Raw genomic sequence first — 24,865 nt, 5'->3', positions numbered from 1 at the left:
AAGCTTTAATCTGTAAACTTAAAATTTTGCATGAAACTTCATTTTTACATAGACAAGACTGTGTTCTATGATGGTCCATGTATAAACATTGACTTTGGCTGAGTGACATTTTTATGTCAATTTGTTTTCTGTACGATTATCTGCTTGTCTATCAGTCCACAGGACATCTCGAGAATTAAATGAATTACAGATTAGAAATTTTGCATGCAACCTAAGCGAAGCCTGTTACACGGCATGTGGTGTGCATCACCTACATTGTAATGCATTTAGGCATTTGATCACAGAAAGATACATCAGCTGTTTTAATTTGATGAGGTAATTCATTGTACAGCCTAACGTTAGTCAATCAGTAGGGCAGATGTTGCAAATAACACTTCATAATAATGTGTAGTATAGAGTAACCTATTCCTCAGAGAATTCCCATATAAAACTATCAACCCCCCAGCATTCTGAAATAAGCAGGGCCATCATTCTAGCGCCCTAGGCAAAATACCCTTGCAGCCACCACCACCAACTCAAACCATCCCTATCTCTTCCTTTACACAGAAAATGCTTCATACAGAATGGAACTTATTTTATTGCAAGCTCTTTTACATAATTATTTGCTCAGTAAAAATACAGTAATTTATACATTAAATATTATCACCTTTAACCACTCCCCCACCTGAAACTGCCACCTAGGTGACTGCATAGTTTACCTAATGGATACGCCCCTGACAACAAGTATAAAATTCGGGAACTAAAATGTGCTTGTATGCTGATGATTCTAATCTCATTATATCAAACAAATCTTTGCAGGTAATTGAAGATCAAGCACAAAGTGATTTGATCTCAGTCAGAAACTATTTCTCCAACAAAAATTTGTAACTTAATCTTGAAAAGACAAATTTTGTCTTATTCAGTACTCGCCAAAATAAATGTGTAGACAGTCCAAAGATCGAAATTGGACAAGTAAAACTTAATCAATTAGACAGTACTAAATTTTTAGGAATGGTTTTAGACAAAAACTTAACTTGGAATGAGCATACACATGCAGTTCTAAATAAATTATCTTCTGGGTTGTATGCTTTAAGGAGCATATCAAAATTCTGTAGGTTGGATGTTTTAAAATTGGTTTATTTTGCCCATATACACTCCCATATATCTTTTGGTATTGTGTTGTATGGTGCAACAAGTGATCAAAATTTACAAAGTATTCTTCACATTCAGAAACAAGCCATTCGTATAATGATTAATCTGGAGGATTGTGAATCGGCAAAGCAACATTTTCAAACTCTAGGTATTCTTACTGTGTATGGCTTGTACATATTAGACACTGTGGTGGCTGTTAGGAAAGCTAGGGATAGACTTCCTGTATTGGGATCATTACATGGCTACTTGACTAGAAATCGAAACCAGTTGGCAGTACCAAAATTAAAATTAGAATTTAAGAGAAAAAACCCATTAGTTGCTGGAGTAAAGTTTTACAATAGTATCCCCGAAAATATCAAAAGCATTCCTAATGTCAAATTGTTCAGATTAAAATTAAAAGAATATCTTGTTGACAAAACATTATACTCATTTAATGAGTTTTTTGAAAGCAGTGTGGAATAAACTATAGATTATTGGTTAAATATTAATTATACTTTTGTTTATATACATACTGTTTTAGCAAATTAACTTATGTATTTAGTTCTTAAATCTAAGTTCATACTATTGACACTGTTTATATTTGTATATTTATTCTTGTAATGTAATGTACAAATGGTAAATAAAGATTGTTTTGAATTTGAATTTGAATATAATTATTATGACCCACAATACTTACGTGGGACTGAGAGTGTTGATATTGTGTTCTTTAGGTAGTTAGATGTAACTATGTAACACTTTCAGGCCAAGTATTCTATATTAATCAGTAACAAGTATGATTATCATGACCCGTAATACTTACATGGAGCTGACAGTGTTAATCCTGGCCTCTACTATTTATATACACACTAACTCATAATTTTCTTTCCAAACAATACCATCTTATGATACGTTGTGGATGAGAAATGTTAGTATTCCACGACCCTTATAATTATTTTTGCAAGAGACTTTGAATGTCAATTTACAGATGGTTCCAGTTTCAAAAGTATTGCTTGAATTTATGGAATTACCCCAAAAGACCTCTATGTATCTCAGAAATGTGTAGATATAGCATCAACTAATATACAAACACAACTGATTGTCAGTTCCATTGCATTGGAGATTACTTTGAGAGTAAAGCTTAAAAAACTCAGTTCAGCGTGGACTGATTTAGATTTCAATTAAAATTTGTATCAGCATTACACCAACAATTTCAAATGTTGCTTATTAGTTATTTTTGTATAACAATAAAGTCTACAATACAACTAGTCTGATTTGAATCAAATGAAAATACATTAAAAAGCTGAAAAGAATGAATGACTTGCCATCATTTCCTCGTTCACCCTTGAGTGAAAGTCCTGTAGGACCTCTTCCTCCGGGTTGACCTGGTGCTCCAGGGGCCCCTGGTGGGCCTATTGTTCCGACAGTACCTTGTGAACCTCCTTTCCCCGGAAACCCCTGTGGTCCAGGAAAACCTGCAAACATAAGAAGAGTCTAAATAAATTTTACTCAAGGCTGAACTGAATTTCATCATACACCATCAAATTGTTTGTAAGAGTCACGCCATTTAACCTTCATGATACTGTGTTCTTATTTGCAAAGGAACTAACAGACAAAAGTGGGTGTTTAGATGCACCAGCAAAAGCTGTTTGACTGGATTTGGCATTTCATATAGAACAAAATATTAAAATCCTTTACTTGTATTGGGGATGTCAAAAGTATTTGTTCCTTTCATCCATATAAATCGTTAAGAAAAGTAATATTTTAACATCATTACAAAATGTATCACTTAAACAAAAATTAAAAAAGATTACAAAGCAAAAATAGATTGGAAAGTGTAATAAAACTTTAAAAAGTAAAAAGAATCTCAGCTGATACTGACAAAAAGCCATGTTTACTGCATTGTTATATTTTACAACTACCGTACCCAGATTGTGTTTACAACAAGTTAGGTGCATTCGGATCATTTATAAAGCCAATATACACGATTGATCAAGTGTGAGACATATCAAATGTCATAATTTATGGCACAGTTGGAGTGCAAATGGTTAATTGCTAATAAATTAGCGAACTGCAAAAAGTGTGGCAAGCTGCTGGGGGTGTGTAATCGTGTTCTTAATTGTATTTAATATAAATTAAAACAACCATTACTTTTAGAATATTAGTAGTCAAACAGTATTTAATTACTAGGTCAATATTTATGTTTACTTACATAAAATATGTATTTATATACGTACTTAAAATGTGTTTACCTTGTAAAACAGTGTATAATTAACATATGTATCTTACTAAATCCAATACTTTTACCTAAGGGTCCCTGGCTTCCTTGTGCTCCCTTGATTATCTCGTCTAGGGTCGGGTCGTAGATACCTGGTGGTCCTTCAGGACCCTGATCTCCTGGTCGTCCTGGTCTCCCCACCTCTCCAAGATCGCCCTGTTTACATTACTCATTATTCACTTGTTCTTGTTACAACGTATTTAACGTCTGTTCATGATGCTATTAAACATCACGTATAGGCTAATATACTGAGGGTTTTTTGAATTGTCATCAAAATAATAAACGTGCTTTGTAATTAGTTATTATTTTAACTTTTTTCAAATGGGTTGATGTTTTTTTTTATTTAGTTTACAAATAGGATTTCTCGATACAGAACAGTTATTTCATACGACTTACTTTTCCTCAATCTTCTACATATTTAGAACATTCATTGTTAACATCTCAGCTTTTCAACATGTTTGAGAAACAGGAGCTAAACTCAATATTCACATTGGTTCAACCCTTCCCACCATAGCTGCACTATGTATATTGTTAGTCTCTATGCATTGAATTACATTAACAAAGGGAAAACGCACAAATTTTATGATTATTTCTTAATCTTAACATGCGCTGTTTACTATAAAATTACCTTCCACAAACAGTCTGTGTCTTGATCACATTTTAAGTCACATTATAAAAGTTTTTGAAAATTTATATTATATTAAAAATAAGCTTTAAAATGTAAAATTAAAAAAAAAAAAAAAACATTAGCCTAGATCCCCATTAATCAGATGATGCAATAAAAGGAAGGTAAACTAGAGCAAAATTCAACATTCAGATTGAATGAACCTTTCCTAACACAGTTATGCATGCGTGTATGTCTTTTTATAGTTTTGTAAATATTTATAAAGTTACATTAATTATAGATGTTGTTTTTTATTATTTTAAAGCTAAGATTCTTTTAATGTATAAGGTAAATAAATAGATTTATTTTTAGTTATACATGTATATGTATGTTAGTTTAATATTTTACGAGGTTAAGTGGTAGAGAGGACTTTATAGTCCTAACTTCGCCTCTAATAAAGACATTTTTCATTTCATTTTTCATTTTTATGTCATGTGTAGAACTCAGTTTCTCCAGCGTCCTTAGAGATCGTGTCAGAAACATCGTAGTGCACTCAATCGTGCACCTGACGGGACAATGAGACTACCTCTTCACCTATTTATAGCAGTCTCTGATGTCGAACAATTTTCAAACTAACATGACTCCAGATTCTGGGAGTCAAGTCTGAGACAGCGTCAGATACCAGACGTTGCAATAAAAGGAAGGTGAACTGGAGCAAAATTGAACATTCAAAGTGAATAAAACCTTCCTAAGATAGTTATGTTATATGCAGGTTTATACATATGTAAATATTATAAATAGAAAAAGTTAACATCAACGAGCACTCATGAGATCTGAGCTTTATTTAGGTACTACATGTAGTGATGTTCTTTTTGTTTCACAAGAAGTGCAGGGTGGCTCCAACTGAAGCCCGTACTGATGACCAGGCCATTTCTAATCGATACTTTCCCGACATCGGAGCACGTCCCAGATCGTTCAACTTTTCAGACGTCAGATCACGTGAGCACTCACAAAAACTTTAACTTTGATACTACCAGTAACATATTTATAATAACTTAATCTAAACGTATTTATATTGTGTAATAACTAGTAATAGATAGGGACAGAGTAGTCTCAAGATAATACCAAAGTACCGAAATAAGCTTGATAATTTTCAGAGGTCAATGGAAGAATCCAACATGTAACAGATGATACAACAGAGCACTGTAACTTCGCTAATGCAACTGTCCGGACTGTGGTCCGTAGAAAACGGTTTTAAAAACATACTGAATAATACAACTAATTTGATAGTTATTTGGATCCATCTGAGAAGATTCTATGACCAAAATTAATGAAAATAAAATTTTTAATTTTACATTGGCTGTTATGGTCAAAACCAAGGTCATTACCAATTTCATATAAACAATCACTTTTGAAACTCTTAAAAATAAAATTAATTTTTTTAGAATAAAAAATTGTTATAATTGTGATTAACATGTTCACAACGATGTGTACTCCATCGGGCACACACAGTCTATCATAACTGCCGTAGTGTACCTGTTTGGGTACACACCGGGCTTTCATAAAGTATATCGTATTCCTGATGAGGTACACGTTGCTAAGCATTTTTTATTAGTGTTTTTATTGTCTGTCTTGGTGGTTAGTGAAATATAAGCCCAACACTTATAGAAATACCCCATACTATTGTGTACCTCATCAGGAGCAGGATTGCTTAATTTTTCATGTGAATGAATTTTTCAGGTATGCCTTGGGATACACGTATAAACATTAAAATAATTTTTGTTGTGCAAAATTGCGAAGCCACGTACCTTCCTTTTTATACTTAGACATGTAAAAACTATTTTTCATTGACAGTTTTCGGCCATCAATATTGAAAAATTTGACGGCATATAAAAAAGTCTGGAAATTAGCAATCATCATGAACATGTTAAAGAATCCCACACCAAATCGTAATATGCTTTAGGAAATCAAAGACAAATCTAAATTATTGCTTTTAATGATTAGGTATTAATCTTAGATTGTGGAGTGTACAAACCTTCGTGCCTGGATCTCCATCTAACCCAGCAAATCCAGGAGCTCCTTTCTGACCCTTGACTCCTGCTGGACCCTCTGGCCCTAGCAGCCCTTGTTTACCTCTCTGGCCCTCCGGTCCTTGCTCTCCTTTGTATCCCTTCTGTCCAGGCAATCCTGGGAAGCCCTGGGAATTTACAGTACAAACCATATGAGCTAGTGATTCCACCATACTATTACTTAACTTAGAATATTCACTAAAAACATTCTTACAGAAATAACATTTTTAACTTTTATTCATAAAACTCTAAAGAATACAACAAAACTTAAGAAAGGTTATATTTTGTTGAAATTGAATGATAAAAAGATCACATTATTCTATAGGAGAGGTTAATGTACACTGAAAATGGCGGAATGCAGAAACGGTTGTGATAAATAAATGTTGGGTTTTAGTTTTTTATTATGCTAATATTCTGTTGAATATTTATGTTCATGTAATAACAATAAATCATCTTTTCTACATAAATGCTCATATTTTATTATGTAAATGTTAAAATAAACGTTTTTTTCATTGTTAACTAAATTTTTTAAGTCATCAATTTAATTATATATTATTGTCTTTGTTATTTATATTGATGTTTTGTTGTTATAAATATTTCTTTATTGATCTAATTTTTTAATTAATTATTTATTGTTAATCTTCATAGTTATAATATGTTCATTACTATTCTTATGATCTAGTCCATTATTTGATTATGTTTCAAAACACATATCAATAAAAAAAAAGAAGATTTTATTCTATTAGTGACTAATATTCATGTATTATTATGAACAAAATAATTATATATCTCTTTTTTTACTCTTATTGAATTTAAATGAGTCATAAGCAAATTTATTTAATATCTAAGTTTAAAAATAAAAAACTTTGATGGCTGTCTTTTTGCCATGTTTGTATAAATTTCAGTAATGGGACATATTGGAGAAAAACAAATGATTAATTTGTTTGCCATCACTGTCACAACATGGATAAACCATTTGATGAAAAATTGTCTGCACCTAATGGAAAATAAATTAAGAAAATCTGTCCCATGGGTTGAAAAGTCATTAGTATCAGCCACTTATTGTTCATTTCTTATACAAACACTTCGTGTTTAAAATAATACAATTTTTCATTAATTACTCTAATTTTATTCTGCAATGCCGCTAAACTTTTGGTAGCAAACATTGCTTTACCAATCAGTTAAACCACTGAAACTTTTCTTTTAGAATTTTAATAAACTACATCCTGGAAGTTTACTATGAAACCATTTGTTTGAGCCACCACTAAGAAATTGGATTGTTCTCATATCCATTTTTGCTTAACATGCAGCTTGATTGATGGTTTCATTTAAGATTTCTTAAGGGCACAAGGGTTGATGCCTTCTTGAGCAGATGAAGAGTTACTATAAAGGACTTATTTTATAATAGTTTTTCACATTCTTTGTTGATATGCTTGGCAAATTTTCCACCTTGTAAAGTTAAACCTTTAAAACACTACCAAGCAAAATGAAAATGTAAAATGGGTGATCATTTAAAAATCATGTCCTTCTTTATTTACAGTGAGAAGTTTCATAAAATCACACTTTCATACTTTTTTGATACTTTGGATTTATGTTGGAATGCATTACTTTACATTTAAATTGATATATTACTCAGAACGTATATATGTGAGAAAAGACAAAATATCTGAGCAAAAATTGCTTTTAACATCCAAAACAAGTGGTTTAACATAAACAAATCAACTATAACATTAATACTTTTTAATTAAACTGAAAACTACTGTAACTTGTAAAGTAATGTAATAAGCTATTTGATATAAAATGAAATTTTAGGTGAAATATGTACTTAAGATTTATTATACAGGTAACAAAATTTTGTGGTATCTTCTTTTATAACCTAAGTGCTTACAGGAGGGCCTCTGGCTCCTATTTCACCCTTGATGCCCTGCATTCCAGAGTCTCCCTTTTGCCCCGGAAATCCCTTGGGTCCCTTGAAGGTGTTGGAGGTCTCAGTACCACCAAAGGGCACACCATTCCCTGGTGTTCCGGGAGGTCCGGGCTCTCCCTGTTGTCCTTGATCTCCTCTCATACCCTTCTTCCCTGGCTTCATGTCCCCATCGTCTCCTCTCAGCCCTTGAAGCCCTGGATCCCCTCTCAGACCCTACAAGTCAAAACAGTGAAAATATGATTAATACAAGCTAACTCACTCTTGAAGTTTATCATTGGTCACAGGTTTGCCAACATCATAAATATACAGTAAGTAAATGTTTAAATTTAACTAATTTATATATTTATAGAAATGTTTGCCTCTACACTGATTTCTAATGCCTACCAAACTATTCTATAATTTGGGTAATATCAACCACTCAATCATTCTTAAACCCTAGCTACACTGGTAGCCATCTTGGTTTTAGCCCTATTAGAACATTGAAAACCCTCAGTGCTGCATCCCACTGTAACATATCTTTTTGATTTTGTCATGTTACAAATGAAAAATGTATTCAATATTGGCACTCTTTGTAAATTAAAAATAGGAAAGATTCCTTTACGCACTGCTAGAACTGAAAGTACTAATTCGGTCATATGCTATATCATACGCTTGAAAATGGGGTAGCACTTTTAAGTGATATAGATAGCAGTTGTAGGGTTAAACCTCTTTTAGGCTATTCAAAATTATTGTTACTTATTCGGGGAAAATTGTCAAAAAATGTTGAACTACATTATTTAAATATTGAAAAATTGCATATTTGATTTTAAAGGACTAAAATAAATTAATGTTTGAATGCATATTAATTATAACGGGAAACATTGTCAAAAAGGTGTTGAACTACATTATTTAAATATTGAAAAAGTGCATACCTACTTTATTTCAAAAGAACTAAAATAAATGTTTGAATGCCTATTAATTGTAACTTTAAAATGAAACAACCAAAAACAAAGGCTAAGGATGTTTGCAGTTTAACATAGTTCTTATGAGGTAAACTCAAGGTCATTTCATAACACTTGTTTTAATTGTTTAATTTGTAAATAAAATCATGTGCAATAAGTATTTCACAGATTGGATCTGAATTTATTAAACCATTTAGTTATAATAGATGCTCTAATATATTGTTTCACAAGAAAAGATTTTTGATGATTTAAAACCTATTTATTATTGCTAACTTACATTTTGTACACTTACAGCCTGGACAAAAGGACATTGAAGTGTGAAGGAATTATGGAACGTTACCGTTAAAAGAATAGTATTGTTATGGAAAGATGTGGTTATTCTTTCTGTTGTATACCTAATTTTATTTCAGGCTTATCTTACTAATCCAAAGTATACTTAGTACTTAAAATTAATAGCCTATTTTAATGTTTAACAGACGGTCTAATGTAAATAATAGTCCAACTGCCAAAAATTTTAAGAATAAAAATTAAATAATTACCATATCGCCTGCTAGACCAGGTGGTCCCCTTGGCCCTTCCTGTCCCCGATAACCCACTGGACCCTGTGAAAACACAAAAGCAAATTATTTAAATAGTTGTAATAAAACTTGCCATAACCTAAATACTGAGTTCACAATTTTGACGGCTATGGAACACGCCATATTTACAATAGTGTATTTTGGATGTATTTTCAGTAATTTAAATTAGAGCTTTATTTTTTTAAAGGCACAAGTTGGGATAGAAAAGAGTATAACTTGTACATTATTGGCATTTTCACCCTATTAAAAAAATGAAAGAAAAAAGGTTTTACACAAAATGACAAAAACTATTTTGAATGTTTTGTTAAAATTTTATTCTGTTTTTTTTTAACAAATAATACTTAAAAAAAATGAATGTTAATGTAAGAATTTGTATTTTAATTCAGTATGTACAGTAAGGTTTGCTAGTATATCCACATAATTAGTTATTTATTTTTGTAGGATTTTGCTATCTAAAAATCTGTTTTGTTGGTCACACATTCAAGTTTTTTTTTTAATTCATACTGGTTAAGCATATCATATATCATACATAACACAACAAACACTCATTTCACAAAAATGTATTAAAAATTTGTAAGCCTATATATAGAAGATACAACAGAAGGTTTCAGTCTGCTGTTGTGCCGTGTATATGTAGGCCTACAAACTTTTAATACTTTTTTTAATGAGTGTTTGTTGCGTTATGTGTGTTATATGATTTTATTAAAGGAACAAAGCCATTCGGTGGATCATATTTTATCCTGTAGTCTGTGATGGATTGATTTCCAAAACTTGTAACTTTTGACACCTCATGGTTAGTTTTGGATTTGATGGAGGTAGGAATACCTAATTAATACTAAATATTTGCCTCACTAGTATTTAGTTTGTATAAAGTATATTTACAGGCCATTTAGTTAAAAGTTTACATTTATTATCAGCGTTCCATTGTATTTTACATCAGTTTACTTGAAACAAATCAAAAGTTTGTACATAGTCTAACGCATAGTATACGCGTATTGATTGAAAATTAATGATAATTTATATGATAATTTAAATTGATTTACCTGCAATCCTGGTTGGCCACTCTCTCCTCGGTCACCCTTGGCTCCTGGACTGTTAATACCACCTTCTCCTGCCTCCCCAGGGGGTCCTTTGCGTCCATCCTGTCCTGGATCTCCACGGGGCCCTGGTACCCCAGGATAACCTGGACCACCCGGTCTGCCATCTGTTCCATTACAACCTTCCAGTCCTGGTGGGCCCATGACTCCTGATGCTCCTGGATATCCCTGTAATACAGATGTTAAATCCTTTGCTGATTTGGAGGTAAATATAATACAATTATTTTTTTTATACTTTATTTAAAATATTTTAACAAGCCAGGAAAGATTTGGATGCATGAAAATATAAAAGAATAACACAAAAACTGAGCTTCTAACAGCTACACTAAGCAGTAAGCTCTTGGTAGAATCGTTACATTTAAACAACAACTTTTTTAATGAGAAAATTATAACAGTTAAAATAATTATAAAATATTGTAGTAAAAAAATGTTGACTTACAGGAATTCCTGGGGGTCCTTGAACACCTTGGTAGCCTATGTCGCCCTAGAACACATTTAACATAAGATGTTACACACTTCAACTGTTAGGATGTCAAAACTACTACATCGTTCATTACTTTATAAAAATAATTTTTGTATTTAATTCATGTTGATCTTTAGACAAATATATACGGGCCAATTAGAATAATAGTTGGCTTCTGATAATGAATCACTTGGCTAACAATTCTTAATAGATTTTTTTGTGTTCTCTTGGCACAAGAAGCTGAGAAATTGCACTTACAGTACTCCTAAAAGGACTAGTTGCGCTGCTTCCAGAGTGATATTCTGGATAGGTGTGTTTGGGGTAAGGGCCCTCTCCTATTGAGATCGATTAGAAGGATTTGGGGCATTAATTTCAGTCATGCCTCCTTGAAAGAAGAGGAGGCTAGCTCTGTACCAACCTCTCCAATCAAATCGGGCAGGGGTGGCATGACATTATGTTATGCTGTTATGACCTTAAGGCTAGCAACTGCCTTTAACACTTAAGGAGCCCAACCAACTCTAACAGCCCTCCCCAGGAGTAGATTAGTCCTATCAATATACCCTTGCAGCACCCTACCTAATATCTCAACACTTGCAACCACAGTGTTGCATAATTAACCAGTGATGTGTCACTCCTGGACATCCATACAGTCCCCAGATTGAAGTCCACATCGGTTTTTGTTCTACCCAGTGTAGGTTGAACTGGAAGGTATAAACCAGCCAGAAGTGAAACCTCTTTATTATTCTTCATGTGTTATACAGGGTATTATGTTTTTTTTAGTGTTGGCAATGAAGGGAGCAAAAATGGCAAAGGGTTTTTGAAACCCAAATGTCAGTGTGCTGACAGTCTGGTTGAACTCTAGCGTCACTTGAAAAACAAGGTCAGAATTATGTAAATGATCCACATTCAAATCAACTATTCCCAACAAGAATAGTACTACAAGAGGAAAGCATTTAAATATTCAGTCCAGTTCCAGTGGCATGCCTGGGCTGGACACACTGGTAACAGCTGTGCAAGGTATACAACAATATTCTTTGTTTGCAGTTTGTAATAATTATGAAGGGTTTGTGAAGGGATCCTGGAAGTTAATGCTACAGTCTTTTTGTACAACATGATTTCATGAAGTTTGCAAAGCTAGTCATCTCAGAGTGGAGACATCTTGGGACTAGGTTCTCAACTACTCAGAGGAAGCACCATAAAGATTCCTCCAAGACATCATTTGAATTTCTGAAGATGGAAGAAGAAGGCCATCAGAGTTTCATTTTTTTTTGTTTTCTTAGGACAAGAAGCTTATAAATTGCACTTAGACCTGTAAGAACCTTAGCGCTGCTTCCGGAGTAACAGGATATTCAGGATGGGTAAGGTTAGGGGGCAGGGGCCACCTCCTATCAAGATCCATGAAGAAGAATTAGGGCACTAATCTCAAAGTCATGTCCCACCGGTAGAAGGGGAGACCAGATCTGAACCAGCCTCTCCAGTTAAAGCAGGTAGGAGTGGTACACCTTGTTGAGGCTAGCAAGAACCTCTGATAGTTAGGGAACGAAGCCCACCAAACTCCAACAGTCATCTCCCACAGTAGACAAGACCTATCGAATTGCCCTTGTACCCCAGAAACTTGACATTTGCGGTTAGTGATGTGCGGTCCTGGACATCCATAAGGTTGTCCAGATTTAAGAGACACACCGGTTTTTGCTATGCCCAGTGGTAGGTTCAACTGGAAAGTATAAACCAGCCAGAAGTGATCCCTGCTTGGTATTGGCTATAGGAAGGCATAACTGGGGGGTTAAGGAGTATATAGACTTGGCAAGATGCTGCTGATGCCAGAGATTCGGATACATAGCAAAACACTGAAATATGATGAAGCCCAGTTGGTCTCTCAGTGGCAAAGAACATGACTTTAAAGACTGCGAAGAAAATAAACTGCAAGGGGAAAGGATGTGCAGACTACCGACATAATAGGAGGAAATGTCCAAACTACAAGAAGTTGTGTAAAGGAAAAATTAAACTAGAGATTATTGTGCTGCAGAGAGGAAGGAGATGGTTAAAGTTGTTTACAGATTTACAAGATAAAGGAATATTGGAAGAAGGATATAATGATAAAAGGAAAGATGCCTGGCTGGAGTGGTCAAGGGCTTCAACCTAACATCTCCCTCTTCATTACCAACTACGTCCCCTCTCATGTACACGTTTCTCCACTCATGAATTACATGAAAATTATTTAAAATAATAAGGTCAGTACAGTTTTAATGATAATCGAAACAAGTATTTTGTAATGCATGCAAGTAATTATAATACTAGTCTATCATTTGGAAGACTGATTTCATCCAAAAACCTTCTAGAAAATTTAGAATTTTAATTGAAAACATAAATACAATGATACAACTTCTCTAAGGATGATAAACTGCTGAGTGCAGGACCTAAAGGACATATCAGTGTTATTATAGCAATATTTATAAAAAAAACATAGCAGAACTAATTAGAAAATAGAGAAAGTATTATTAAAGCTGTGTCAGTTTACTTACTCTATAGCCTTTTTCCCCACCCTCTCCAAATTCTCCCATGCGCCCCTTCTCTCCTTTTGGTCCAAAGGGTCCGTCCGGGCCAATTTCTCCAGGAGGTCCCTCTTGTCCCGGCAGCCCGTGTATCCCCAGCTCTCCCTGCTCTCCTTTGATGCCGGTACAGTCGCATGTGAATGGATTCGAACATCCTTGACAAGCCTGGAACACATATGGAGATAATTACAATAGGTACTACACAACAAAATAAATAACAATATTTTGAACCTTAATGCAGAGAAGGGTGATTAATGCTAAAATGTACAATTTTATAAAAAATTGTATGAGGAAAAACACTTATACTTCATGTGTCTTAATATAATCGTTCAATAATTTTATTGATTGTGGGTCGACAGAAAAGCCAAAACGGCATCTCCAAGCTGTAAAATCTTTTTTAGGAGGAAACTACATTTTGGTGCAAGAATAACTAGGAGTGATCTAGTTGTGAGTGAATTAATTTTATATTATGAAATTACTAGTCACTGCATTGTTCCTGGTAGATAAATTGTTAGTGCCTCAACCTATCTCTCCAGATATCTAGGTTCAAATCCCAGTTTGGACAATACATTTTGCGCTAACAAATAAGTTCTAGCCTAGCCTGATTAATGTGATAAATAGTTCTGGACCAGAGCTTCATCCATGAAAGAATTATAGTTACTGGTTGTTTTCCAAAAAAAAAAATTGTAAAGAAATATTGTTAAAGGTAAATGTACTTGAATAAGAGAGTAGTGTAATGCTGTGTAGATAATGGGAGCTAATAAAACCAATGTTTTGGAATGGTTGTTAAAGTTCCAATCCTGCTAATTTTGGACTGATTGCAGATAGAAAAAGGAAAAGTAGAGATTGTTACGTGTCTGAAGAAAGCTTGTGATGTGTTGTTGCATATTAAAATGTAGAAAATTATCTCCAAAAGCAGATGGATTTTGACTAAAGTAGAAAGACTACATATTTATGTATCTTGTCCAAGATATTTAAAGAAACCTGTATGGTAAATCGATTCATGAGCTTCATATAATAAGCATTTATTGATTGATTGCGTTTATTCCCATACAAGTATAAATGTAAAATATTTTTCTAGGAAATTATCCCAGAATTTGCTAAAATTGAATTTAATTATTTGCTAAAATTAATAAAATAAAATAAAGGGAATGAATACACAACATTAACAAAATTTGCATTAACAAATGAAATAATAAAAAAAAATTAAATCCATAAAGGAAAAGAAACTAGAGCAAGACTAGAGCATGGAATACCTTATAACATTTAGTTAATAGAGACATTAAAAATCAGAAATTAGAAATAAATATAGCTTATGTAGAAAAAGAAAGTTGGCAAATTAAAAAGGAGATGTAAACAAATTACATAACAAATAGACTATTACAATTTGTTTGGTTGATTAACAAATGGCGCACATAAAAAAACTATAATATAGAATTATCCAAAATTCATTCAGCGATATACTTAGATTTAAGATAAAATTACAGGACACACTTCAGATGCCCCCATCAGAAAAGGTCAAAATTTGAAATCCTGTATTTATCCTAATTTATACAGTAAAAATAGTTAAGAACCATAGATAAAATCTAAATTATATTTTGTAAAAAGTCGCAACCTTGAGTATTTTTCCATCTTCCGAGTATATAATCCAAAACCTAGCTAATTAAACAGCATGTTATGAAAACACACCTGGAAATTTGCTTTCAGAGTAGTAGAATAAAAGATTTGTTAACTGAAACAGTAAAACGTCCTTGAGATCTTGCAAATGATTACCTCAAAATTCAGTGTTGGGTTTAAATCAATCTTTGCATTTCAACCTTACCTTGCAATAAACGATCACGACGTTTGGTGGGTTTTCATCACAGCCAAGAAGTAAGTAAAAAAACACGATAAACGAGCCGCTAACGAAGGTTTGTCCCTTCCCGGGGAGGGCAATTGGTTGTTGACATCTAAGATGATTGTGTTCTCAGAGTCAAGACGACAAAGGGCCGATATCCACCCCCGCCCTTGACTCAATCAAGAGGCTTTCATGGTCCATGACATGCATCCCAGCTTGGGAAATATTAAACGACCGTGTCTTATTCTTACGTCAATACTTGAAACGTCTTTTTGTTTAAATTTTATTTTCGACGATGGAAGGATTGTGAAGGAAACGGAATCTTTCCGGACATTTGCGATCGTTCAGTGAAAAAAAAAAAAAAAAAATAGTAACACTTAGGCTACGTTTCGAGATCTGCAATCTGATCTCTTCTTCAGGTAAATAACTAACCTAACACACAATTAAAAACTAGGTTAAAATAAACAAATCATACCAGAGCTTTGTGACACGCCTAAGTCAGGAATCACAACCACCATGTTGTGTGTCAACTTCACTAACTCTAAAACATGTACTTAATAAAAACTAAACACAACACTAATTATTAAAACTGAACTATAGAATACAGGTCACAACACATCTGCATTCGTTGACCAACCACCTACGACTGACCAGAGGCCAATAGCAAAGGATTTTTTGTTTCACTGAACGATGGAAATGTTTCCTAATTTGTTGAGGTCGTTGGCTCTGGTGTCATAAACGAGTACAACGCGAAATAACTCATTTGACGCCTTAATTAAAACCATTGCTTCAAGCTCCTTTTGAATTAAATTTACAACTAATTGGGTATCCTTTCCACCGTCAAATCCATAAACAACCGAAGGGATACTGTAATGACACCCCATTAATCTTGACCCCTTAACTTAAAATTGACAACTTGTTGAGATGACATTTAAGAAATACCATAATTTTATACATACAAGGTGTTTGATAAGTCAGTCTGGGTACGGCTTAATATTTTACAAACCATAGCAGATAACATCTATAAACTTTGCACAGTGTCATATGGCTATGTAAACTATTTTTCCTTGCTATTACCATGACATGACAACCATGGGGAGACGGCCCACAGAGGAAAACATGGAAATCTTAAATGAAAGCATGGGTCGAGTGATACCTCATTTGAAAGAGCTCACTTAGTAGAGTTGAATGCCGCAAACCGCATCTCAAAAGGTTTATCCAATCAGAAGTGGCGGGTTGTTTTAGGTACACATTGTGAAGTACATTATGCGCTGCCATTTCTGACTGGATCGTCATATTCTGATGCGGTAGGCGGCGTTTCACTCTACTAACCAATGGTTTCACTGATTAGTATTTATAAAAAATAACAAAAAAATTTAATTAAAAACATTAAGTGGTAAGTTTTATTTCACCAACAAAGAACAATGGTAGAACTTAATTAATTCATAAACATAAAGACGACGAACTCATTTTAGATTTGATTTATTGTGTTATAAATTTATGACATAATTTGCTAATTAAATATGAAAACACATCATCAGTGAAAACACATCATCTGCTATGGTTTGTAAAATATTAAGCCGTACCCAGACTTTTCAAACACCTTTTATGTACACAGGGTGCTCCGATTGAAGCGTAAATATTTTCACTGTCTGACTGATCTTCAGGTGAAATTAAGACGGTTCTTCTAATAAACACAAATCGTACAATCATCTTGTTTTGAAATACTCTCTATATAAGAAACACAATTTATTAAAAGCCGTTTAATATACACCCTTAGAACCCAGTTTTGTTTCTAATTAATTGTTCTACGATGAGGTACTTAGAAGTTTCCAATCGGCTACATGAATACTTCATTTTTCAAACCGAAGTACCAAAATACTCCTCCCAAGGACTTCTTTCGCTTTTTTTCAATACAAATGAATTCGAAACAAAAATATGTAACCTCCCTCTATGTTGCGTTTGGCAAAAGATGCAACTATCAACAAGCTGAATCAAAGTATGGGAATCAAAGTTAAAAAGGTTTTACTTAAAACACACATATGAGTAGATATTTGGGTTAGATAAAATATGTTTTGGACCAAAAGCCAAATAAAGTGTTTTAAAATGTTAAACGCGTTGCTAGCTGAACTAAGAGAGTGAAAATTTCAATATATATATTAGAAAACATATGTTTAGAAGTGTATTAACATATTTGTTTTCATTGAAAAAAAGATTCATCTTTAACAATATCAATTTTATATTGTTATTCCTTAAGATACTCACATGGATTTCGAAACAAAAATACATAACCGCCCTCCATGTTGGATTCGGTAAAGTACGCAACTACCAAAAAGATGAAACGAAGTAATTTTAACAATTTGGGAATCATAGTTAAAAAGGTGTTACACATACGTAGGTGTTAGATAAAATGTGTTTTATATCAAAATCAAAATACAATGTTAAATACATTGCTAGTTGAACTAAGCAAGTGAAAATTTCCACCCGTATTAGAACATACGAGTATTATTTATAAAGCTGTTTTCAAAACTTGTTTTGATTGAACCAAATATTAATCTTTGACAATGTCTACTTGATATTGTTATTCTTCAAATGATATTAATGATCGAACACGTCCTTTCATCTTCCTGCTATGAAATGAAAACAACGGCCTAGCTGGGGGTTGTAGCGATCGCTTTCACCCATTGGCGCCTGGGTCCTGCTCCAATCTCGGCCTCCCTTGGAGCACGGTGTTCCACTAATATGGAACACGTCGCCGCCGGGCGGACAGCCAGGGAGCGGAAGACGGATGCAGCGACCCCAGATAGTGCGATATTGTGGGGTTATCAGGACAAGTGTCGTCACTAAGACTATCTGGGTTGGGAGGGCGACGACCCTCGGCTCCACAGCTCGCTCGGCATTGTGCACTGATAAGGCGATCGAGGGAATCCAGGTCATTGGGAAATACCCAGAATTGTTATCACTGGCTCAGACGATCATCACGGTTACCACCCAGATCAGGGTTGCCTCACCTGATTGGTGCTCGTTCGCAACAGTGATAACATAAGAGGAAACGGGTTTGCTGTTCTATAAGCCTACCAAATAATTGAACGGATTAAAGACATTCGTAATCGCAATAAGATAAGAGAAAACAGGGTTGCTGTACAGTCCATCCCAAAAATTGTACCTTCCTACCAAGTTATTGAACGGATTAAAGTCATTCGTAATCGTGCTAACGTAAGAGGAAACAGGTTTGCTGTACAGTCCATCCCAAAAATTGTACCTTCCTACCAAGTTATTGAACGGATTAAAGACATTCGTAGTCGTGCTAACATAAGAGGAAACAGGTTTGCTGTACAGTCCATCCCAAAAATTGTACCTTCCTACCAAGTTATTGAACGAATTAGAGACATTCGTAATCGTGCTAACATAAGAGGAAACAGGTTTGCTGTACAGTCCATCCGGAAAATCTAACCAAACTACCAAATTATTGAACGGATTAAAGACATTCGTAATCGTGCTAACATAAGAGGAAACAGGTTTGCTGTACAGTCCATCCGGAAAATCTTACCTTCCTACCAAGTTATTGAACGAATTAGAGACATTCGTAATCGTGCTAACATAAGAGGAAACAGGTTTGCTGTACAGTCCATCCGAAAAATCTAACCAAACTACCAAATTATTGAACGGATTAAAGACATTCGTAGTCGTGCTAACATAAGAGGAAACAGGTTTGCTGTACAGTCCATCCGAAAAATCTAACCAAACTACCAAATTATTGAACGGATTAAAGACATTCGTAGTCGTGCTAACATAAGAGGAAACAGGTTTGCTGTACAGTCCATCCGAAAAATCTAACCAAACTACCAAATTCACCTCTTTATAATTAAGTTCAACGATTTAAATTGTTTTTATGTTTTATAGGAGGTTTGGAGCAAATAACATTTTTTTCATTAGTTTCAAAATTTCCTATACATTCCTGGCATGAGAAGCAATTCAAAAACGTGTGCGCCAAAATTTAGAGGACAAATGACTTACTTGATTTCCTCTCATGGAATTGGAGCCAAACAATCTCAACAACGTACGATACACATTTAGTATGTTCATCCCATCCGCAAAATATACACCAACATGTTAAATAATTGATAACAAATCGCATAACAATGTTTGAGGCATTGAATGTTCCACAGGAACACAAATAATAATATTTCCCGCTTACAATGATCGGTAATAATGTTAATATTTTATATGCACTATTCGTCGTCCAAATGTGGGAAGAGTGAATGTATTGCTGATAGGGTCTACACTTAATATAACGTTGAACAGGGAAGTGCAGAAGAAATAAAGTAAGCAGTGAACGGCTTCAAGGATTCTACGTCACATCGGCCATGTGCTAAACCTCTGTGATATATAGAATCCACTGAAGCTATCATCTCCTCAATAACGTGTTCAAGAATATTTCACGGAAGCGATTATAATCGGAAATACACAATTTTTAAAACACGCATAAGTTATAAACGAGTCAAGCGTCATTGGTCCATTGTTTTTTCATTGCGAATTGTTTACGAGTAAATTCATATCTTGAAATCGACGAAAAATAGGTTGTGACTTTGGAGAGGATTCAATTTTTTTTTTCAAAGAACTTATTTATTCTGATTACGAAATGTACATTTCATTCGGATCTGCGAGGTGTTTTATTGCGTAGTTATTACATCAAATCACGAACGATAATGAAGCTGATTCATGTAATATGAACGTGTCAATATGCGGTCGACGTTAATAAGTCTGCGTCATTGGCTGTACCAATAAAGTGTGGAATGTATTGGAATAGCGCGATACAGTCGAGCGAGAAAGCAATGCACCAGCTGCGACTCTTAAGAGTGTTTATTCCTTGTAGTGTTTACTTGGGCAGGCTCCGACCAGCTCTTAGTACGGGGTCAGGTCAGAGCCACCGGCAAAACATAATATAGAGGGCGGTGTTGACAGTAACGGGCTAAACAAATACACACGGCCTGCATCTCTCTTCACGGTGTTCCTCTGGGTCTTACCTTAGTATTGTGCTTTTGGAAAAATTACAATGGTGGCTCCAAATACGGGAAGAGTAGCGTACTCAAAAGACAGCATGGATTTTAAACCTGTAGAGCACTTTGAATGCTTTATTTGCTGCAGGCTTCTGTATTTTCTATACCTGGGTCTCGTCTTTCTTTCACACGATAACAGGATAAGGGGAACTTGTTCTTTTTAGTGAACTGTGGAAATCGTTACTGCTCGTTAATCTTATGAATAGGACACTCGATTGACGTAACAAACTAGAGCAACCCGTACCAAAATAGCCTGACGGTTAATTCTAACCCGTGCGCAACACTGTTGTCAGTTTTAAGTATAGGAACAGTTACTGATTAATCCCATACCATATTACACCTGTAAGACAAATAAGTATGTTTGTTTCCACCCATATGTTTGCAGACAGTACATAAGTGAATCAAACAGATAGTGTGAATGTTGAGTGTAGCTCCAGTTCACTTGACTCCTGGAATCTGGAGTCTTGTTCGTCTGAAAAGACGAAAAGAGTCGGTGATTAAGAAGCTCAAAACGAACTCCTTGCATCGTTTCGACATAAGAGACACCTAGATTACAAAATAGGATGTAATCTAGGTGATGAGGTATTCTAATTGTCTCATCAGGTGCATAATTGAGTGCACTACGATGTTTTTGGCACGATTCCAAAGCACGGTGGAGCAATCGAGTTTTCTACACATGACGTAGCTATGGTGGGAAGGGTGGGTTGTATCTGACGAGGAAACAATAAAGGAGTTCGTTTTGAAATACTTCGTCACCAAATTTGTTTAGAGTGTCAAGTCTGTTACAGCGTCAGATTTCAAACACTGTGCTAAGAGGTGAACTGGACCTAAACTCAACATTTATATTGAATCACCCCTTCCCACCGTTATGTGTCGAAAACAGTAGTAGCCATAACATGTCATAGCGAGGACTTAGCTGATGGTCCACAGCGATGTGGCAACACCGCATCAAATGTCATCAGCTATTTTGGTACGGTCTGCTCTAGTGTAGTAATGACATTATGTATGTGTTTGAAGTGATAACACGATAATTGTTGTGACCATACATCAAAAGCACCATTTCCGTAGCTCTTGGTAACCCTATTTTTCTCTAATACACTGTGTTAGTTTATATTTAAAGAAAATTTGTTCGTGTAATTTTAATTTAATTAGAGGCGTGGTGGACTTTAAGGATTGTCGGGTCATGATGGAACCAAGAGGACATGTGTAATTTTTTTCCACCCTTAAATTCAGGATGACCTGTCATGGTTTTTGATAAATTACTTTATTTACAGTTTAAGTTACATTGGGAAGTTTTTAATATTGAATAAATGCAATGGTCTTTAATGATCAAACAGTCCAGAAAATAGTATATTTTAATACAATACGGATTCGATAAACACGAAAATATTAATCGTGTTATTGTCACTCACCGATATACCATCATTTTTAACCACATTAACACTTATTTTCTCTGCATTGTATTGTAATTAGATTATCAACCGAAGGGTGAACGGACACATTAAAATATATTCTCGAATTGGTGAATGTCATTAGACCAATCTCTGCTACGAGGTGTTTAAAAAAACTAAAAGAATGAATTGAAATGCACTAATTAAAATCATTTTACACTACAATTTTGGCCTTTTTTAGTACGTTTGGTAACATTTACAAAGAGGACTATGAGCTTATTACAAAACACTTGTAAAAGAGCAGCTGTTCGACACTAATCGGAAGCGACGTAAATCCTTGTGCTTTGCAGAAGAGGCAACGATCTGAGTGTTATTGCCACCGGTTTTAATGGAATTTCTGCATTCGTTGGTTTGCACGCTACGAAGGTTATAAAGTAATATAATATAATATATCATAACCTAACCTAAACTAAACTAATCTCATCTAATCTGACATAACCTAAACTAATCTAACATAACTTAAACTAACCTAACATAACCTAACCTAACCTAACGTAGTGGGGCAACCTGCCGTGTCCGGAAGTACGTGGCTAATGCTAAACTTTCTTCTATGTACACGATCACTTAATACCCTCTCAGAGAGCTATTTTAGTCTCACATTTCAGTTGTTTAGATGTCTCACTGGAGATTCCCGAGGCTAATGAGATATAATGAGTCTCTAGATGTAATATGATTTTTAGCTTTATTTATTGACGTTTGCAAATACAATGTAAAATTGTTTGAAAGCAATAAAAATATGATTGATTGATTGATTGATGATTAATATCAGGTGTGAGAGATTGGTAAATTAAGTGTCAGCATGTGAGTTCCAGTGACGTAACTAAGACTTGGCTTTGAGGGGAATGAATATGATTGAAGAACACCCCATACTGAACGAATCGAATAAATCTAAATTTTAATATGTTAGATTAGCTTAATCCAAATTTAAGCATTTGGCTGCTGTTTTTCAAACAAGCTGGATGACTGTTGTACGAATATTTACATTTATAGGGGTTTGGAAGGGGTCTTTCCCTCCCGTAGTTACGCCACTGGTGAGAGCAATTTCAATTTTTTTTCCATTTTCACCTTCTCTCCCTTGTTTCCGTTGGCAGAAAAGGATATACACTCGATTTAATGCAAACGTCTTATGCTTGTATATAACATGGGTGTTTTAGTGATTTTGAATGTATCAATACGTAACATTTTCTATTTATAGATTCAAACAAACAGTTGAATTGTGTCTGGACGAATGTTAAGACATGGCGGGTGGGAAAGAACCCTCGTAAAGCTAGTAACTATTAATATTCATACAAATATTTACCTAAATTATCATATTTATTTTTAAATGTTTACCTTAGTTAAATTCATTGGTTTATGTCCCTTTTGGATTAAATTGACCGTTAATTAGGTAAGGATTCCGAATAAAAAGTGACACCTTATTTAGGCAAGATTGGAATGATGAAATTGAATGAAATACTTTGCCCATATACGTAGGCTACATACACAAGGTGCTCTCAATTAAGCGTGAGTATTTTCACTATCAGACCTTGAAGTGAAACTAATACGTTCTTTCCCACAAACATAAACCGTAAATTCATCTTATTTTTAAATACTTTATGACAACAGAACACAACACAAAATTTATTCAAAACCAGTAAATTTTATTGATAACGTGTTCATTAAATAGCCTCAGAATAAATTTTATATACATATTTACCTTACGATGATGTAATTAAATTTTGAAATTTCTTGTCAGGAAAAAGAATATGCGGCATTTTCCTTCAATTGAAAAAGCGATAGCACATAAAACTGTATTCACAAGTGCTGAAATGAGAAAAATAAGAGCTAGTTATGGTACTATAAAGGAATAATTTGATTTCTTCAATCCTAAAATGTTTACAGAGATAAAAATGAAGGCAAAATTAAAGCAACTATAAAGAGCAATAAGGGGAAAATTCACGCTGAAGATAATCAAATTAAGTAGGGTCCAGATTGACGTAAGCTACTGTGAGCAAGACGACAGATATAGGCAGAGAAACGTCGAGTGTGGGACGTACAACCTTGACACCAGACTCGAGAGTGAGAGACAGGCCAGGAGGCGAGGTGTAAAGAATATTGGTAGTGTTGTAGTGGTACACCTGCTTACATTAGGGGGAATACTGCACATGTTAACTGCAGGACTCCCTGGATTCTCTTTGGTTATTGGAGTGTTTATTAAACTCTTGTTAAAAACCAGTAAAACTACTGGAAAAAATCATTAGAATATTGATTGATAATTCTTACTAAAAACCAGTAAAACTGTAGGTCTCATTGACTGCCATTGGCCATTGATATATTAATTAATAACTCTTACTAAAGACAAGTAAAACTGTAGGTCTCATTGACTGCCATTGGCCATTGAAATATTAATTAATAACTCTTACTAAGAACCAGTAAAACTGTAGGTCTCATTGACTGCCATTGGCCATTGATATATTAATATTAATAACTCTTAATAAAGACAAGTAAAACTGCAGGTCTGTAGTGATTGCCATTGCCCATTGAAACATTACTTAATAACTCTTACAAAGAACCAGTAAAACTGCAAGTCTGTATTGATTGTCATTGAAATATTGGTTAATAACTCTCGCTAGAACCAGTAAAACTGCAGGTCTCATTGATTACGATTGGAATATTGATTAATAACTCTTACTAACAGACCAGTAAACTGCAGGTCTTATCGATTGCCATTGAAATATTGGTTAATAACTCTCGCTAGAGCCAGTAAAATTGCAGGTCTGTATTGATTGTGATTGAAATATTGATTAGTAACTCTTACTAAGGGACCAGTAAACTGCAGGTCTCATTGATTGCCATTGGTCATTGGAAAATTGATTGATAACTCTAGCTAAGAAATAATAGTCTTGGAGACATTTTTAAAGC

At 34.4% G+C, this 24,865-nt stretch overlaps 1 protein-coding gene across 1 annotated transcript in view; it reads right to left on the bottom strand.

The window, feature by feature from the left end:
- LOC124364183 (collagen alpha-5(IV) chain) overlaps positions 1-24,865 on the bottom strand; it is a 191,027-nt gene that overhangs the window by 73,217 nt on the left and 92,945 nt on the right. Inside the window, exons 2-9 of the mRNA XM_046819468.1 lie at positions 13,587-13,781; positions 11,041-11,085; positions 10,548-10,769; positions 9,466-9,528; positions 7,947-8,198; positions 6,025-6,186; positions 3,415-3,541; positions 2,433-2,582 (exon numbers count right to left, since the gene is read on the bottom strand). Coding sequence (XP_046675424.1) covers positions 2,433-2,582; positions 3,415-3,541; positions 6,025-6,186; positions 7,947-8,198; positions 9,466-9,528; positions 10,548-10,769; positions 11,041-11,085; positions 13,587-13,781 — 1,216 coding nt within the window. The remainder of the gene's footprint in view (positions 1-2,432; positions 2,583-3,414; positions 3,542-6,024; positions 6,187-7,946; positions 8,199-9,465; positions 9,529-10,547; positions 10,770-11,040; positions 11,086-13,586; positions 13,782-24,865) is intronic.

The sequence above is a fragment of the Homalodisca vitripennis genome, chromosome 6 (genome assembly GCF_021130785.1).
Source record: "Homalodisca vitripennis isolate AUS2020 chromosome 6, UT_GWSS_2.1, whole genome shotgun sequence".
Lineage (NCBI taxonomy): Eukaryota > Metazoa > Arthropoda > Insecta > Hemiptera > Cicadellidae > Homalodisca > Homalodisca vitripennis.
The sequence above is the reverse complement of the archived record's forward strand: the minus strand, read 5'-3'. Positions and strand labels throughout refer to the sequence as shown.